General features: G+C 38.5%; 1 protein-coding gene across 2 annotated transcripts in view; it reads left to right on the top strand.

Moving 5' to 3' along the window:
* mctp1b (multiple C2 domains, transmembrane 1b) overlaps window positions 1-18,741 on the top strand; it is a 46,728-nt gene that overhangs the window by 10,517 nt on the left and 17,470 nt on the right. Inside the window, exons 2-6 of one of the 2 annotated variants that reach the window (XM_008280761.1) lie at window positions 9,037-9,157; window positions 9,229-9,371; window positions 9,450-9,529; window positions 11,349-11,472; window positions 16,430-16,468. In XM_008280761.1, the coding sequence (XP_008278983.1) occupies window positions 9,037-9,157; window positions 9,229-9,371; window positions 9,450-9,529; window positions 11,349-11,472; window positions 16,430-16,468 (507 nt within the window). The remainder of the gene's footprint in view (window positions 1-9,036; window positions 9,158-9,228; window positions 9,372-9,449; window positions 9,530-11,348; window positions 11,473-16,429; window positions 16,469-18,741) is intronic. The other variant, XM_008280762.1, reaches the window with a different exon arrangement.

Raw genomic sequence — 18,741 nt, 5'->3', positions numbered from 1 at the left:
CTGCTACCATAGCAACCTACTAATCGAATTAGAGGCTAGCAAGGCGTATCCATAGCGATGTGTATTTAAATGCCATGATCTTGTGTTTGGGTGTTGACCCTTCAGTGTGTTTTCAGTTTATGAAAGTTAATGAAAATGTCTTCTTCAGTGGTCAGTCGTACTAAAAGACACTCAGCTGTTGGCTGTTCATTCTTTCCGGTGAGTACATTGTGTTTTGAGCGTGCTTTTTGCTAGCCAAAATTCACATCCAAGTTAACATCACAGCTAAACTGAGTTATGGAAGCACCATGCTGAACAAGCTAGCACTAGCATCAGCAGGTGACAGAGCTCGCAGGTTTGCTAGCAGTGTCTGGTTGGTAACCTGTGTTAACCACTGAAAACTCCCTGAGCTAAATTTAACCACCATTAAGCCAACAGTATTTTTTGTGTGGTTCTGACACGTCTCCTCTACATGCTGTAGCCCGCTTGTGGCTCCAAAAAACATAATTTTGATGGCCAAATTTCAAACTTGAGGCTTCAGTCCACAAACTAACGTGTAGCGTTACGGTGGCTACGTCCATCTTTTATATGCAGTCTATAGTTAGAGATCAGCTAAGAGTGATTTAAAACATCTGTCCCCAGACACCATTCAACATTTGTAGATAGATCCTGCGCCTCAGTTTATCTTCCACCTGGAAAGTGCATTCAAGCAAGTTAGCTTAGCATGCTAGCATTAGCGCTGATTTGAAGTAACTGTTACTTTGTCTGCTCTTTAAGATGTGCACATATTAAGATATTGCACATATTCTTCTGTATGTAGAAAATATTGCGATTGCGATTACTTGAGATATATATATATATTTGTGTTGCAGAAACGGTCTATATCAGGGCATCTGTGTCTTACTAATTCAGTGTAGTTTGCTGTTTGGACATAATTTCATGAGAAGTTTTCATAACTTAAAAAGATTGATGCTGACTATTGTGCTTTGTTTCCTTTTTGTTTAAACCCAAAGATTATTCTATTATTTTTTTAAGAGTGTACTTCTATCTATTTTACTTATAAAGTAACAGTACTTTTACTTGAGTACAATTTTCCAGCACTCTCAACAGCTCTCAAGTCTCTTGTTCTGAGCGTATTCATGTTATCCTGTGTCTACATATGACCTACTTTCTTTGGTGTTATATTCTATTATCTTAATACTGGACGGCTCATCCCTGTTTCTGTCTCATGTTCTTGCTGTTCTGAGAAATCTTATGTTGCAGTCTTTTGCAATTGTGTTTAGGTGTTGTTGACAAACTAAGAAAAAATATTTCTAACCAGCATCAACTGTCTGTCTTTGATAACTCTTTTCATGGGATTTATTATAATATAAACTATTGTCAGTGACTATCCCTTAATGCCTGCATCAACACTGTTTCAGGAGACCAGGACTTGTCTGGAAGTGTGTGAACAGAGCACATGGCTGAAGCTGAGCAGCATTCACAATGCTCTACAGTGTTTTACTATGCAGTCTGCAGTTTTAATATCTGCAGGGTGTGAGGTGACTCTGCTCCATGTGAGAAATTATGTGTGACAAACATGCTTGTGGTTGTGATTGCACAGACAGACATGTGCAGCCACTTTGTTTGAACTACAGGAACTGATACTTTCAAGTTTGAACAAAATGTGTTTTTGTGGGTTATCTGAACTTACGACAAATTATAAATGAGCAAAAATATGAAACTGTACAGTGAAGTGTGTTAGGCTGAACTTCTCTTAAACTCATCTTCCACTTTCTGTGAGCATCCTGTGCTTTTCAGTTACACTATTGATCGCCACAGTGTGTTCTGGCATCAGTGTTCATGTTAAAGGGCCCGTGAGGCTCAGCCATCACGCTGTGGCTCTGTTGTTGACATGAAGGAGATTTACTGCACAGTGTGTTACTCACCATCAGCTCTCCTCAGCAGCTGACTGTATTGACCTGATTTTCAGCCTCCACAGCCAACGCCTGTAAATTCCACTTACTACACGTTATGTCATTCTTGATGTACAACGACAGTATTACAATATATAGTACACGTGAAGATGAGGCTACAAGTTTATTGAAAATAAATAAATAAGGCACCACTGCAACGATTTAATTGAAAAAGAAAATGAATCCAATCAGAAATGCCAAACAATTTCTTCTTCCAGCTCCTTAAATCAGAGGATGCTCCTTTTCTTGTCATTTATGATAATAAAGGAAATATTTCGGGGGTCTTGAGCTGCTGGTTGGACAAAAAAAGCGAAAATTCTGGGAAAGTGTGATGGTGAGATTTTATACTTTGTTTTTGGTATTTCACAAACAAACCATAGGCCTATGAATCAATAGACTGAATATTGAGTTGTAGTTGTGGCCCACAGCCTGGTGCACAGATGTGTAAACACAGAACTGTACAGTCCTAAAATAGGCGCGCATCATTGTCAGCTGATGGGATTGTGTGCAATCTGATGCTATTCTCTGATGCTGCTTTGCTTCCTGATTTACTCCCACAAGACAGTTAATCCTTCCTAAGCAGCTTGTTAATTCTGGCAGTAACTCCTATAACGTAAACACCCTGACTCATCCTTGGACTGGATTTGTTGCAGTTTTTGGCCTCGTGTGTTTCCCCATTCACACCCACGGAGGTGATTAGATGTAGTGTGAGTTTAGACACTTTTGCTTTGCCATGACGAAGCTATAAATCTACCACCACAGGAGCTGCTTCAGACGGCCACAGAAAGAGGATATTTACAGGGGAGGTTTTACTAACCCTCTGTACTACAGGCATTTCCTGGGCGGTTTCCTCACTCTGCGCTCATTTTCACTGCAATATAAAATCCTGCACTTCTATGGAAACAGCACAACCATGGATAGAAAGAGAGAGAACTCAGAATTGTCTTATGTGCTGTAATGACACAGTGATAATGTCATAAATCATAAACAACAAAAAGTTAATTATCTTTGATTAATTATTTCAATAAGAATTTTTTAAAAAATGGAATCAACATGTCCAACATGTTTCCAACAGGTGTTACTAATACTGGGGGGAAAAAGGAGGCTCCACACGCTATAGATATTTAGCTATTTACATTTTTACGGCATCTACAAACTTTGTCCCACTACTCTGCACGTCAGCTGTAGAAAGATATTTCACCACACTGAAAGTATCTTCCAACATGAGCCATGCTGAACTTTATTGATCCAGTGTGTTTTATTTTCCTCTCAGTCTTTCTTGTCGTCTTGTCTCTGCTCTGTGGAAACACAGTCTGCAGTTCATCTGAAAGCTCAGTGAATTTCAGTCACCGAGTATCAGTTGTGTTGCAGAGATCTGCATTTTTATTTTTTCACAGAGTCTGGTGGAAATGGTTTGTTGTTGTGGAGACGTGTAAAATAAAAAGTGATTTTGATCAAATATTGTGATTGTAAGCCTAGATTTGAGGCAAACGACTCTCCTGCTGCAGCTCAGAGGGCAAAACAACAATACAAACATCTGCAAACAACAGTTGGTTGCTTTAGTGGGAGTGACAGGCTGGGTGGATGGATAAACTTTAGCCTCACCTTGGACCGTACCTCGCCCTAAAACCTCACAGAGTTTGTGTAGAGATTAAACACATGAGATACAAAGCTTTAAATGGTGAGGTTGAGTGTGTTTTTGAACTTTACTCAGAGCCAGGCTAGCTGTTTCCCCCAGTGTCCAGTCTTAATGCTTAAACTAAGCTAATCACATTCTGACCTCTGCTCTGGACGCTTATATGAATTTGCTATCCATCAATACAATACCACCACTGGATTTTAGATAAGCATCATCTTCTGAGCTTTGAAAATTTTAAGTTATTGTCGAATATGTGTCTTGTTTTAAAAATTGACAATGATCTGGCCCCTCCTCTGCTGTGCCAGTATCAGTCAGTATCGCCTGACACAATCCATAAAATCCACAAGGATATCTTCCACAAGTGACTGTTCTCTACCTTTTCGACGCACTATCTTTGGGCAGTCAGCTTTTTCTGTAAAAGCTACGACTCAGTGGAACGCCCAACCTGATGACATTAAAAACTGTTTCTAACGGCAGTTTTAAAAACAAACTGAAAAACTTGCTAAAGGACGCTCAGAACTGGAACCATCAGTGTCTTTTTAATTTGCATTGTATGTGAGTGTGTGTCCGTATGTGCTTCTACGAGTGTGTGTGTAATGTGCTTCACTGTGTCATGTATTTTATAGTCCATATAATAATCATAAATAATAATAATAACAATTATAATAATCTTTGCGGGCTGCAAGGTGGCACAGTTGGTAGCACTGTTGCCTCACAGCAAGAAGGTCGCTGGTTCGCATCCCGGTGGGGGCACCGGGATCTTTCTGCGAGGAGTTTACATGTTCTCCCTGTGCAGCGTGGGTTCTCTCCGGGTTCTCCGGCTTCCTCCCACACAGTCCAAAAACATGTTGAGGTTAATTGGTGATTCTAAACTTTCCGTAGGTGTGATTGTGAGTGTGCTTGGTTGTCTGTCTCTAAGGGTGGCCCTGTGATAGACTGGTGACCTGTCCAGGGTCTCCCCTGCCTTCACCCTAAGTCGGCTGGGATAGACTCCAGATTTAAATTATGTAAAAATATCAGCATTGCCACTTTAAAACTGCTCTGTGCAGCTCTGTTACTATTTTAGCATCTTAAAGCTCATTGTTTTGATTTTACGGCCTACAAGCTTGCCGTTTAGGCTCACCAACATGGCTCTCATAATATCGTTTTCAATCACAACAGGGCTTTTTTTTTCAAAGAAACGGACACAACCTGCACCTGAGTATAGCTGAGTATTAAACTAAAGAGCCAGATGCTTCCATCAGGGGTTGATAGTGGCCAAAAGCAGAGCTAAAAAAGAGTAATCGTTGGACTTAAATTCATAAGGGGGACACCAACACGAGTCCAGAGGAAAGATAATGGGTAAATAGGCAGCTGTTTTTCATCCTGTTGGTTTCTATACAGTGGCATATGACTGCTTTTAGCTATGTAACGTTGACCTGGCACACTTCATCCATATCCTTATTTAACTCCATCAGGTCTGAACTGGACTTACCCCAGTTTCTTCAGCTGAAGACAGAGACTACATAACGTTCCACCAGCCTACATACCTCCTCCACACAGCCAACCAGACACACACTCCGCCTCCTCATGTTACACACTTATTTTATTACCTCGTTTTCACTTTGTGCCCGGTGGAATTTCCGCCGCTTGCAAAATGCCAGAGCAGAACTTGGCACACTCGAGAAAGTTTTCAGCCTCAGGAAGCAAGTGTGTTTCATAATGTGTGTAACGGATTTCTGGTTGAGTTTGTCAACTGTGAGAACAGCAGATATAATGATTGTGAAGCTGCTGATACTGTGTGTTGTTACAGCCTCACTGCCATCAATTAGAACCATGTACTTTGACCAAACCAAGCTTTTTTTTCTGACAGTAAGCATGATTGGTGAACAGTTAAGGGAAACAACAGGCGTTTAAATCACAACTTTATTTGAGCTAGACCTGATTGAGGCTAAAAGGAGGTCACATTCAATAGACTTAGGTTCCTTCATCACAGAGCAACAAGACTGGGTTCACCAGATCTGTCCCAGTTCACCAACAGTAACAGGGCATGAACATTGTGATGACATGTTGTTAATTTAAAGCAGCAGCTAAATCTCTCTCAACTGTAGTTCTGATCTAAGATATAAAATTTGAGATTCTGTTTACTGAAGGAATTCAAACTATGATCATTCCTGCATAGCTGGATACCAAGATTACACATTTTTACCATCATTCACAATCTGAGGATGGAAACAGTCCAGACAGGGTAGAACAAGAACTGAACACTATCAGAGGAGAATCTGAAAGACTCTCAAACAAGCTCTGAATGCTGCAAACTGGTTTGGGCAATGGGATTTGAAACATGTGATGTTTCTCCAATTTACAGCCAGAAGCTACATTCACCAGTGTTCAGATACGACTATTATAGAAAATAGTTTTCCCTAGAAGGTGTGCCTGATCAAAATGTAGGCTAAAAAATAGATTTTTTTATTTGCTGTAACTTGTTTTGACCAACCATCTATCACCCTGGAGAGTTTACCTAAAATACTCTTTTGAAAGTTTTTCTTGGTGAATAAGAAACCAGATGCAAAACAGATTAAAGTGCTGCAGTTTCGCTGTTGAAACTGTGACATATATCCAATGATACTGATGCTCAGTTATCAAAAATGAGATTTTTACTTTAGTTTGTGATACCTGTCGTGGATGTAAAATTGATTTGGTTACAGTTTTTTAATAGAGCTCAAATATGTTTTTCAGGACACAAAAATGTATGCATCAGTCTCCTATTAACTATTAGGGCCTAAAAATGAATTAGAAACACAAAATTTGGATCCACCTTTTGTGTTTCAAAGACCTGCAAGTCTAAAAATGAGGGGGTGAAGGTAAAATGTCACATTGCTTCATTAAAGTTTTTGGAGTTTTTTTTTTTTTTTTTTTTTTTTTTTAATCAGCTCTTTCTGAGGAACACTGATGGATTGTTTCTGCATGGATTGACCCAAAAGACCCGTATAGGTTTAGGTTTTTTACTTCTTCCCAGCAGGCACTGGAACATACTGTTGTGTACTGAGCTTGTCATCTGTGACTATGATCTGACAGAGCAATGCAGCATTAATGATATCTTGTTTTTTCATCTACGCAGACTAAAATTTGAATGTCTTTTTTTATTTTTTATACTGCTTTTGAAGTTAGATTGTTTTTTTAGTTTCTACATTCTCATGAATCCTTCAAAATAACTTATCGAGTTCTTAGTCTGTTATCTCTAAATCAGTCATTGGCACCGACATTCATTTACATGTATACGAGACAAAAAAATCCCTCACAGGAACATTGCTTCATAGCAGAACGAGAGGTCAGAAGTTCCACCTTCAAGCAGATAATCTTTTGTCTTTTCTCCAGCTCGTACAATAATTTGACACCAGCTGGCTGAAATGAACATTTTTTAAGCTTTTTCCAGAAGCTCAGTATATTAAAGCTACAGTTGAAACTATTTGCAGCCGTTCAGATTGAACAATTATGAAGTATATCTGTTAAAATTTCATTATATATACAAACATTCTCCTCTCCAATGTGAGGATTTGCTGCTTTCCAAGGTTTGATGTCCAGACAGTGAGGTAAATCAGAGCACCAGCATCAAGACCTCTGGATGTCTGAGCTGTAAAGCACATATTTGTTTTCCACAGCCTGTAGAGCAGTCCTCATATATTATTACGTTGTAGCAGTATTGATCAGAGCGTCTCTGTAAGTGGAAGCTTGTGTGTTGACAGGATGCAGCAGCCCCAGTAGAGTAGTTCTTGAGCATTTAAAATGATGTGTGGTGAGATTGATGTTTGATTATGGCTGTTGCTTACATACAAGATGAAAAACACATTCACTGGCTGAAGAGAGGAGTCATATTTTCTAAACTTTAATCCAAAACTTGCACAGAAATATTGACAACAGCCGGAGGTAAACAGTATACTGGAGGATACTGAAACCTGCAAATAAAGCAGCAGTGACACGTGTTTATCTGCAGCTAAACAGCAGCTTTGTGGTTGTATTCCACATTATTGATGCGTCATGTTTCAGATACTGCCCGTCTCGACTGTCTGCCCTCAGAGTCGCCATTATCAGATCTGTGCAGTGTTTGTTTTTATCTCTTTGTCCATGTTGGCAGTGGGTCAGATATTGCACTGTGCTCACATGAGTATGTCAAAACAAGTCTGTTTTTATCATTTTAGTTGAAAACAACCAGGTTCAAATGACTTAATATGCTGTTAATACTTGTTTTTTTATGTTGATTTAGAATCTATTTAGGCTAATAAGGCTAACAGGTAGCACACACCATGCATTGTGGGTTTTATCTACAGATTTATTAGTTTATCTACAGATAAGGTGCATCGTACAAAACAGTAAAAATTAAATTAAGTGGTTAGTGCCTACCTAAAGTGGTCCAACAAAGGACAACTGGACAGCAGGAGACAGGATCATGGACACCCAAAGATTATGGATTAGCAGTGAAGACTGACCCCAGGGCTCTGATCTCAGGGAAGAGCTACTGTAGCACAAAAGGCTGAAAACCCTCATGCTGCCATGATAGAAAGGTGTAACACACAGAACATAAAATAACCACAACGAGATGCAAAATGACAACAAAGAGACATTAAACAACCACAAATAGATGCAAAACAGTCACAATAAATTACAATATAGCTGTAAAGGGACACAAAGTGACCATGACGAGCTGCAAATTGACACCAAAGACCCAATAAACAACCAGAAAGAGACACAAAATGACAACAGAGAGACATAAAACAACCTCAAATAGATGCAAAACAGTTCCAAGGAAACACAAAATAACTACAAAGAGACACACAATGACCACAAAGAGACGTAAAACAACCACAAATACATGAAAAATAAAGTCACAATAAATCACAAAATAGCTATAGACACAAAGTGACAACAAAGTGACATAAAACAACCACAAATACATGTAAAACAGTCCCAAGGAAACACAACATAACTACAAAGAGGCACAAAATGACATACCTAACTAACCTATCAGTGTTAATATGTGCTATCTGAAGTTCTAAATGATGCAGAAGTTATAGAATGTTGTAAATATGCAGTTGTTGCAGCTGCTGGAGTTCAGCCTGTTGCAAAGCCACTTTCCTAATGTGTATCTGTTGTGTATCTGGTTTGCTGCTGCTCTAGAAACGAGGGTGGTAGAAAAATGGAAAAAAGAATTAGCTCAACAGCACTGTGGTCTGATGGGAGGAAGCTTCTTTCACGTAATTTCCCGTCTGTGGTCGCCCCTGGGACGAGTTACTGAGCTGAATTAGATGCTTCAGTGTTAGTGTGGATGCAGATGCAGCTGAGGGAGTGACGACTTTGCTGCAGCAACAGATCAATCAAGCCTTTGTTTTTCTTTTAAAAATATGTTGGTGAGTTTGCTCTGAGAATGCGGTTTTGGATGGAGAAGCTGATTGTTGCTTCTTATTAATGCATGTGTTTCTCCAACAGGGGATGGGAGCTTCGTGCTCCTCGGCGGCACCTCCTGAGCGAGCCGCCCCCAGCTCGGGGTTGTACAAGCTGGACATCGAGCTGAAGAGGGGACACAACCTGGCCATCCGAGACAGAGGAGGTGCAGTCACATCTTTCTTCTCTCGTCTCTTCTCTTTTATGGATCCATGACAGCTTTATTTGTCTCCACAGGCACCAGTGATCCCTATGTCAAGTTCAAGCTCGCAGGTAAAGAGGTGTTCAGGAGCAAAACCATCCATAAAAACCTTAACCCAGTGTGGGATGAGAAGACAACGTTAATAGTGGACAGTCTGAGCGAGCCACTGTATGTGAAGGTAAAGACCTGGACGCCCTCACACTGCTCTTCCATAAGAATTCGTAATGAACAGGAGTCTGTTGATGCTCTCCTGCAGGTGTTTGACTACGACTTCGGCCTTCAGGACGACTTCATGGGTTCTGCTTTTCTTTATCTGGAGTCTCTCGAGCAGCAGAGGTTGGTCATGTTTCCCTTTTACAAACAAACCAGCTCATCCTAATACAATAGAATAGTGTGCAGAGTAATTTGTATATAGTTAAGCTACTGAGAGGTCGCCTTACAGTAATGAACCCACACACATACAGTATTAGATATCCAAAAGACAAGTCTCCTGATTTGTTGTGTTCGTTTTGCATTTCTCTGGTTACTTGGTCCTGGTCATCATTTTGTGCTGGTCTGTGGTCGCTTTGTGTCTCTTTGTGGGGTTGCTTTGTTTTGTTTGTGGTTATTTTTTATTTTTCTTTGTGGTATCCAATGTCGTCTTATGGCAAACTTTTTAAAAAAATGGTGAAATTCAGGGCTGCAAGGTGGCGCAGTTGGTAGCACTGTTGCCTCACAGCAAGAAGGTTGGTGGTTTGCGTCCCGGTGCGTGGAGTTTTCATGTTCTCCTCGTGCAGCGTGGGTTCTCTCCGGGTTCTCCGGCTTCCTCCCACAAGACCAAAACATGTTGAGGTTAATTGGTGATTCTAAATTGTCCGTAGGTGTGAATGTGAGTGTGCTTGGTTGTCTGTCTCTAAGTGTAGCCCTGCGATAGACTGGTGACCTGTCCAGGGTGTCCCCTGCCTTCACCCTAAGTCAGCTGGGATAGGCTCCAGTCCCCCCGCGACCCTAGTGAGGATTAAGCGGTGTATAGATATTAGATGGCTGGATGGTTAAATACGGAAAAAAAAAAACATAAAAAAATGTCAAACAAAAATCTTTAGTCAATTTAAAAATTATTTAAAGTGTTAAAAAACAAAACTAAGAACCATCATATACATGTAAGGCTGATTAAATAACACAAAGAAAAAATAGAGAGAGATCAAGCTAAAACAAGAGATGATGTGATAACATAAAAAAAGTATGTTAAATACAAATACAACAATTAGAAAATGTATTAAACTATAAGTAATATTATTAGTGTATAAAATGTTGAATGTATACAAGTGATCAGGTTAATAAAATAACATGCAGAATACACACATACATACGTACATACGTACATACATCAACGAAATAGAAAAAGAGAAAATGCTAAAAAATAAATAAATGCATTAATATGGAATAACATTTTTAAAATAATTTTTTAATTAACCCTATTCAAGACTTTTGGGGTCTTTTGGACCCCAGGCCATTTGATTTAGGTGACGGGTATTGCTTTTTATTTTTGAAGATTTTTTGTTTTTTTTAATATAAAAAGAGGGATATTTGTCATGCATTTGGAACCAAAAAATACATCAACTTATCAGAAAATGTATTTAACGTAGTATAAAAGTCTATAATGAATACCAGCAAATATTTAGCACATATTCTCATATTCTTTCTTGGGGACCCCGAAAGACCTTCTACGTATGACAACAGGAAAGTCCTGAATAGGGTTAAATAAATTTTTTTTAAAAAGTTGTCATAAGTTGTCATGTTAATTAAAAACTAAAAAAAAAGGGGTAAATGAAGAATAACTAAAGAGAGAAAAAGAATTAAAAAAATACTACATAGATTAATCAAGTAGAGAAACAAATATTTAAAAAAGACTTAAAATAAAAATCTGTACAATAATGATAAATGAAAAACAATGAAAACAAATAGCTGTAAACAAGTGACTTGACTTGTTTGTTTACTTGCATTTACACAGAACCATGAGGTTTCTGGTGTGAGAGTGGAGTGCTTTGTATGCCCACCATCCACCCAGACCACCTCTGACTCCTAAACAGTTTTGCTTGAACATCATTTGTGGAAGACAATGATATAAGAACTTTTCAGGTAGGTAGCAGCTCTGATTCATACCTGTGTGTTACAGAACGATACCTGTGACTCTGGTGCTGAAAGACCCTCATTATCCTGATGAGGATCTGGGCAGTCTGGAGCTAGCCGTCACCCTCACGCCTAAAGACAGTCCCATCGAAGACAGACGAGACTCAACGGTATGTACACTGGTCATCATACATCCTGTCTCTCACATTTAATCTGACATGTGACCTACGAACAGCGACACAACTGTGATGTTATGCTGAAGAAAAGTGAATTATTGCAGTCAGGACTCAGTCATCAAGGGAAGCAGTGAACAGCTTAAAGCTGTAAATAGTTGTTACATGACCATTCATTGCCTTAATGTATTCTATATTTTACATTCCAGAATTGTGTCAGACTAACCTTTAAAATCTGCTTCTATCTTTATGAAATCTGGATATTTGTAGAGATGTGCGACCAGTGATGGGGGTCATTATTTGATTTTTGTAATTGGCTGCATTATCCCTATTAAACAAAATCAATCGGGGCTGCCAATCGTGACCAAATACGACCTTTTCACCTTTACATCACATACCTAATCAATAACAAAGCAATCACCAAAATGACACCAAGAACTTAATATGACAGAAACCAAATTTGGCAAAAATCTATCAGATTTTGTCATTTTAGTCATTGTGCCCTCTGCTTATTTGGACGGGGCGGGGCTTTTAGTTATGGAAAATTACTGCATTTTCATGTCATGATTACTTTCTCTGATTTTAGGGGGAAAGTTTAGTTTTGTTTTATAGTGGGTGCCCTAGTATCCAGAAATTTCAGGGCTTTTTGCAGTTTTTTTTACAGTGTGTAGTTGGAAAACCTTAAATGTGGCTTTTAAAAAAGAAAATGACTTGACGAATAAATACTACAATTAAATCATCTCAACCTTCACTCAATCTGTCAGTCAACTAATTTAATAATCAAATAATCAGCTTCACCTCTACTGTATTTATTGGGAAAGCCAATAAACAATAAAATAGTCAAATAAATATAAACTGTAAAACTGTGCTATAAATTGCCCTGAAAATGATAACAAGACTGTACAAACAGCTCAAATTTGAACATAAGTACAGTACTTGAGTAGAAGTACTTTGTTACTTTGAAGCACTGTGTGTAGCAGACATACTTTTTCATTAGGTTTCTTTTTTACTTTATTGTCATTCAATTATTACATTAAAAGAAATTAAAATACACTTAGAATGAAATTATGAGCACAGGTCACAGACACAATAAAAAAACAGAAAAACCTGGAAGTGGTAAAAGGCAAAGACGGGTACCTGAATAAATAAAGTTAGAAACTGTTTCAGATTGCACTATGGGCCTAAAAAATAAATCAATCAATACTGAAACCAGTATTGCACTGCAGAAATAAAACATATTATACCACAGACAAATTTATTGAACTGTATAAACGACCACACCAAATGCGTCTTTGTGTTTTGTGCAGCAGCAGAACGCGGTTAAGACGTATCGGTGGAAGCCGTATGTGACTAAAGTGAGTGTAGCGGTGATTAGGCTTCTCCTGTAGCCTCACCCTGATCGACCCTTTATTCTAGTCTAGTGAGGAGCTTCTTCCTTATCAGTCGCAGTAGAGAGCAAATTAGGTTATTTCCATCTAATAGACATTTATTAGGTGTCTTTGTTCTCTGTTATACAACCGCTACAATTCCAGTTTTTCTATCTTATCTTTTATATTGACTTTTAGTCTAGTTGCTGTAGGGTTTCTTTAAAGGTTTTGTCTTCATTTTTTTGACTTCATCTTGTCTCAGCATTCCTTATGAATAAAATAAAGATCAACATAAATTATAGAAACTATTACAACATTTCCACTCAGCACTACTCTCAATGTGGTGCAAAATGAATTAGTTGAAATTAAAAGAAAGAATGAAATCAGAGTTTCCATCCAGCAGCTCACTTCAAGTAAAATCAGACTGATGATTTTGGAGGAACAAAATCAGTCAAAATAAAAACAGCAGAGGCTGAAATTGTCTTAATAGTTTCAGTTTCAGTCCTGAAGTGCTCGGCAGCATGTTTTCTTTTTGTCCACTGCTTTGTAGAAACCCACATCTTGAAACCTGAGTCCACAGATGTTGCTAACATTGGAAAGAACGATGACGCTACATGCGATAGATATTGAACTATTTGCATTTTTACAGTTTCTCCAAGCTGTTGCTGGCTGATGGTTGCCAACGTAATTAGAAAACGGATTTAATGTTAAAATCTAAACACCACTTAACTCATCTAAACACACTATTTTACTTTTTAAATGTGATTTTCAGTTGTCTTTGGATTCCCCAAGGGTCTATTCCACATCATACTGTTAGTATTTTCTGAAAATATTAGAAAATTATTTTAAAACTAATTATATTTTAAAGACAAGGCTGGTATCAAATGCAGGATCCTGTATTTTGTTTTGACCAGGCATATATCCCACACACTGATATGACCCTTAAAAGTTGAACAAAATGCACTTTTTAAAGTTTTCTTTGGTGAAATATCACAAAACAGAAAAAAAACATCCAGGCTACCAGTGATGGTTTTTATGACTCTTTGTTACTGACATTAAACTGCTGCATTTTTGCTGTTTAAAATATAACTTATCCCAAAATACAGATGCTCAAACCTGTTATAAAAAAAATAAAAAAAGGGCTGCAGCAAAAAGCAGATGCAGCGGATGTAAAATTGGTTTGATGCAGTTTAACAGAACTCAAATGTTTTTTTGTGAAAATTTATTGTGTTTATTCACTCATGAAATTATGAGGACTGAACACTGAAAAATAATTTGAATTAAAAGGCACCAAATTTGGACCCACCCCTGTGTACTTAAAGGCCCTGCAACTCTGAAAGTATTCATAGTACGAAGGTAACATTTTGCATGGCTTCATTAAATATACATAAATTATTGTACCTTAAAGAATCAGCTGATTCTGAAGGGATCAGGTGGGAGGCACTGATTAGTTTTCCATGGAATGACATCTCTCCAATATAACTGCAAATTCAGAGTTTAGATGATGTACATTCCCTGAGCTTTCAGTCGTTCATGGGAAGCTTCTCTTTCTTGCATCATGTAACCCAAAGGTCTATGTTTCACCTTTGACCACCGTGATTTATCAAATTTGAAGCAATTTGGGGACATTTTTGCATTTTTTTCACTGGTGGACAGCAGAAGTTAAATTAGATTTTCCTGTAATTTACTGGAACTTTTAGATCACATCATGAACTTGAATACATTTCAAGTGGAGCATGTTCTGTTAAAACAGCTGCACGCTGTAACAAAAGCTGCTATGAACATTTCAGATGTGGGCTGGACAGCAAAAGAAGCTGAGCTAAAACTGATTTACACTACATTGTTGTTATAAAGGTATTCATTATAGCCACTTTAATCATAAAATAGTCTGCACTGATTAAATTTCATAATAGTTTTCATGTGTATTTAGCTGCGATTACAGTTTCCGCACAGTTTCCTTGATTATTATGACAGAGTGGTTTCCAAATGTCTCCTGAGCTCTAAGATATTAAGCACAGCATGTCTCATTCATGTTTTATTCAGTGTATAAATTAATAATAGGCCAAGTCTTAGTCTGAGCTGCAGCTCCGCTCAGAGAGATAAATAAGAGAGAAAAAGATGGAGGAATTAAGATTTGGGAAACAAACAACAACAGAAGAATGAACACAATGAATCAGGCGTCTCAGATAGATCAAAGTCTTATTAAAGCTAATGAGCACACCAGAGAGGCTGCAATAATGAATGCTGAGTACTGGTGGAGAGCATTTTTCACTGTTGGAATCTATTTTTGGATGCTTTATTCATGAAGCTTAATTGAAGTAGGACACCTCCCCTTCATCATGTGTTTTAGCTCCTTGTAGTCAGAAGTAAACCTGTCCTATAGCCTCCTCTAGTGGCTCATAAATGACGGTGTATCAGTTAAAGGAAAGAAGCTTCTGACTGCTTTCTTTTTCTTTTATTAACCCTCTGATCTCCAAACAATTTCTGGGTATTTCTTTGCTCCTGTCACATTTTGACTCACTGTGTGCTCTTTTTTTCCTGTAAAATAAAGTCCTGCACCTCAATAGAAACAGAACAACCATGAACAGAAGTAGAGAGTAACAGTTAGAATGACCTACATCATAAAGAAAAACAAAACAAAACAGAATTGACATTTTTTTGATTACTTGTTTTACAAAACATACATGTATTGATCCAGTATGTTTTATTTTCCTCTCAGTCTCTGTTGTTGTTGCCTTTCTACTCTGTGTAAGCAATACCGGCAGTTCAGTTGAAAATTCTTAAACTTTGTCCAATATGACCTAGAAATTGTCCGGGATGGCTCAAATTTTGTCCAAAGTGTTCCACAAATTGTTCAAAATGACACAGAAATGGTCAAAGATGACTCCAAATGTGTCCAGAACAACCCCAAAATTTGAGAATGAGTCCAAATTTGTTCAAAATAACTCAAACCTTGTCCAAAATTACTCAAAATGTGTCCCAAATAACCCAAAATTGTCCATAATAACTCAACTTTGTCCAGAATGATTTAAATATTGTCCAAAATGTTTCACAAATTGTTCAAAATGACACAGAAATGATCCAAAATGACTTAAAATGTGTTCCAAATAACCCAAACTTGCTGAGAATAACTCAAACTTTGATCTACTCGAAATGTGATTTAAAATTGGTATTCACGTCTTCTCTCTATAAATACAGTCACTGCTTGCACAGAATCTTTAGTTTCATGCACAGTTTGTCTTGTGCAGTGGTTTAGTTTTGACAAATTTTAAATGAGACATGAAGAATTAAGTGATATTAAAGATATATTTGGATAAATTTAGCCACAAACATTTACTACGTCACACATGATACATTTCAGAATCGTCTGAAGGTTAAAAGTCTGACAATTCTTTGTGGTTTTACAATTCCTGGCTGATAAATAGTGTGGTTTTGGTTAAAAAAAAAAAATTAAACATAACATACCTTTCAAACTTGAGATTTGGGGTTCAGAGGGTTAAAATGCAGACACTTGTAGCAGCCCTGTAGTTACAGTCTTTAACCCCTGCAGGAGTCAGTTGAAATAATGTATTTTAATGTATATTCAGACTATGCTGCTCAGGAGGTCCTGGAAACGATCCACTAAGGTAAATCCCCACCACCATCATCATTGTCGTTGTGGTCGTCTGTGTGCAGTCGCAGCTTTTCATGAACTGTCGTGATGCCTTCACGTTCATCACTCTTCAGTTTATGGTGTCTGTATTTTTGAAACCACTTTTCCGTCTTGTGCCAAAGATTTTTTTTTTTTTTTACAGTTCAATACATGCTATGTATTGAGATCCTTAAATGTTGTTGTCATGTGTTGTTGCTGCTGCTGTCATTTCTAGCGGGGCTCTGTTCTTCAGACAAGACGAACGTGATGTTATCAGGCTCAACCGATCAAGCAACTTTCTCAAGTACAAGTTAGACAATTGATTTCTTGAACTTATATTATTGTCAATAAATTCCATTGGAAGAGTAGCAAAAAAAACAAATTCAAAACACAGTATACCAAAATGACTAAAAAAAAAAATGTAAATAAAAAGACAATAAAATAATGTGAATAAGGAGTTACAACACAATAAGAGATGGAGTCAGTGTGTCGAGCTCTGCTTGAATCTAATGCCAACGAGAGGTGCTGCTTTGGGACCATTATTAGACTGCTTTAGGACTAGGTTTAGATTGCTTTAAAGAGATTTTTGGACTTGGTTCCAGACTGCTTCCGGATATAATTTTAGATTGGTTTTAGACTGCTTTTGGATGTGGGTTTGGGTTGATTTACACTGGTTTTAGGTAGTTGTTGGACTTGGTCTAGGACTGATCTTAGACTAGTTTTGGGGTGGCTTTGAACTGGTTTTGGACTGGATCTTGGTTTTGTTACAGACTGGGGTTGGTCTTGGTTTGTAGACTACTTTTGGACATGATTTTAGACTGTTTTTGTACTTTGTGTGACGACTCGTGCTCGTGATAGTGCGGGTGGACCCAAACGAAAAGGGAGACGGGGTGAAGGGTTAAAGGAAACAGGATTTATTAAGGGAAGGTGGTGGAGTGATGGGCACCAGGAGGCAGAAACATAGTCCGGAGAAGGGGTGCCGGTCGTGGGGGATGCCGAGGGTGGTGCGAGGAGGTCCGGTGCTCGTGCGTGCCTCTGTGGAGGTTTTCCTGGTGTAGAGAGGGAGCCGTGACGAGGGAAACCGGGGTGGTGCGCAGGGGTCCGGTGCTCAGGGTTCGGTGCTCGTGGGGGGGTGCTCTCGTGAAGGTGTCCGTGAATTCCCGTGGGTGACAAACGCTGGAGTGCTTGAAGGTGTGCCGAGTGCTGGAGTCGAGGAGGAGAACCCGTGGTAGGTATCACAATCCTCTGGCGTCGGTCTTCTGTGAGACGCCAGTATTTAAGCTGGGCACAGCTGATGAGCCACAGCTGCCGGCGATCTCCCCTGATCGGCTCCGCCCAACCTGTAGTGAACAAAGGCACACCCACCAAAACCCAAAGACAGACAAAAACTCAAAAACCCAGTGAAACAAGAGTCTAGGATCCTCACACTTTGTTTTGAATGCTTCAATTTAGTCTTATACTGATTTTAGAACTAATTTTTAGGGTTAGGGTGGACTGGGGTTTAGACTGGCTTTAGACAGGTTTAGGACTTGGTTTTAGATTTGTTTAGATTTGTTTAGACCACTTCTAGATTTGCTTTTAGACTGCTTTTAGGCCTTGGTTCTAGATTGCTATTAGGCTTGGTCTTGGGCTGGTTTTAGACTAGTTTTGGATTGGATTTAGGACTAGTTTTTAGACAGGCTGTGAGATTTTAGATTTAGATTAATTTTAAACAAGTATAGGACATGGTTTTAGACTGGTTTTTAGACTTGATCTTGGACTTAGTTTTAGACTGCTTTTGGATGTGATTTTGGGCTGGTTTTAGGCTGTCTTTAAACTTGGTCTTTAGAAAATAAAAACTAAGAGTTAAAGTTTACAACACAATTAGAGATTGAATCAGGATGTCGAGCTTTATGTGAATGAGGAGCAACTCCATCATAAATGTTTTTGTTGCTGGATCTCAGAACATGTCAAGAGCATGTGGTTCTCCAGTTCTCTACCCAGGGTGTGATGAGCAGAGAGTTCTGCTAAATAAAGCGGCTCCAACCCAAAGAAGAAGATCACTGCAGGGTTTTGTTTTATTTTGTTTTGTTTATTTTCCAAAACATCGACTGTATGAAGTCAAAGGGCCAAGTGGGTCATCTAGAAGGGCCAGTAACAGCAAAGACTGTACTGTGTTATTACATTTTACTTTTATGGGCAGATAGCTCTGTATATCGTCTGCAAAACAATGAAACGGAATCTTTTGCTTCTTAAAAACCAACAATGAACGTTTCCTAGTATTGTGTC

The sequence above is a fragment of the Stegastes partitus genome, unplaced genomic scaffold (genome assembly GCF_000690725.1).
Source record: "Stegastes partitus isolate 25-593 unplaced genomic scaffold, Stegastes_partitus-1.0.2 Scaffold209, whole genome shotgun sequence".
Taxonomy (NCBI): domain Eukaryota; kingdom Metazoa; phylum Chordata; class Actinopteri; family Pomacentridae; genus Stegastes; species Stegastes partitus.
Note: the sequence above shows the minus strand (reverse complement) of the source record. Positions and strands in the feature narration are given on the sequence as shown.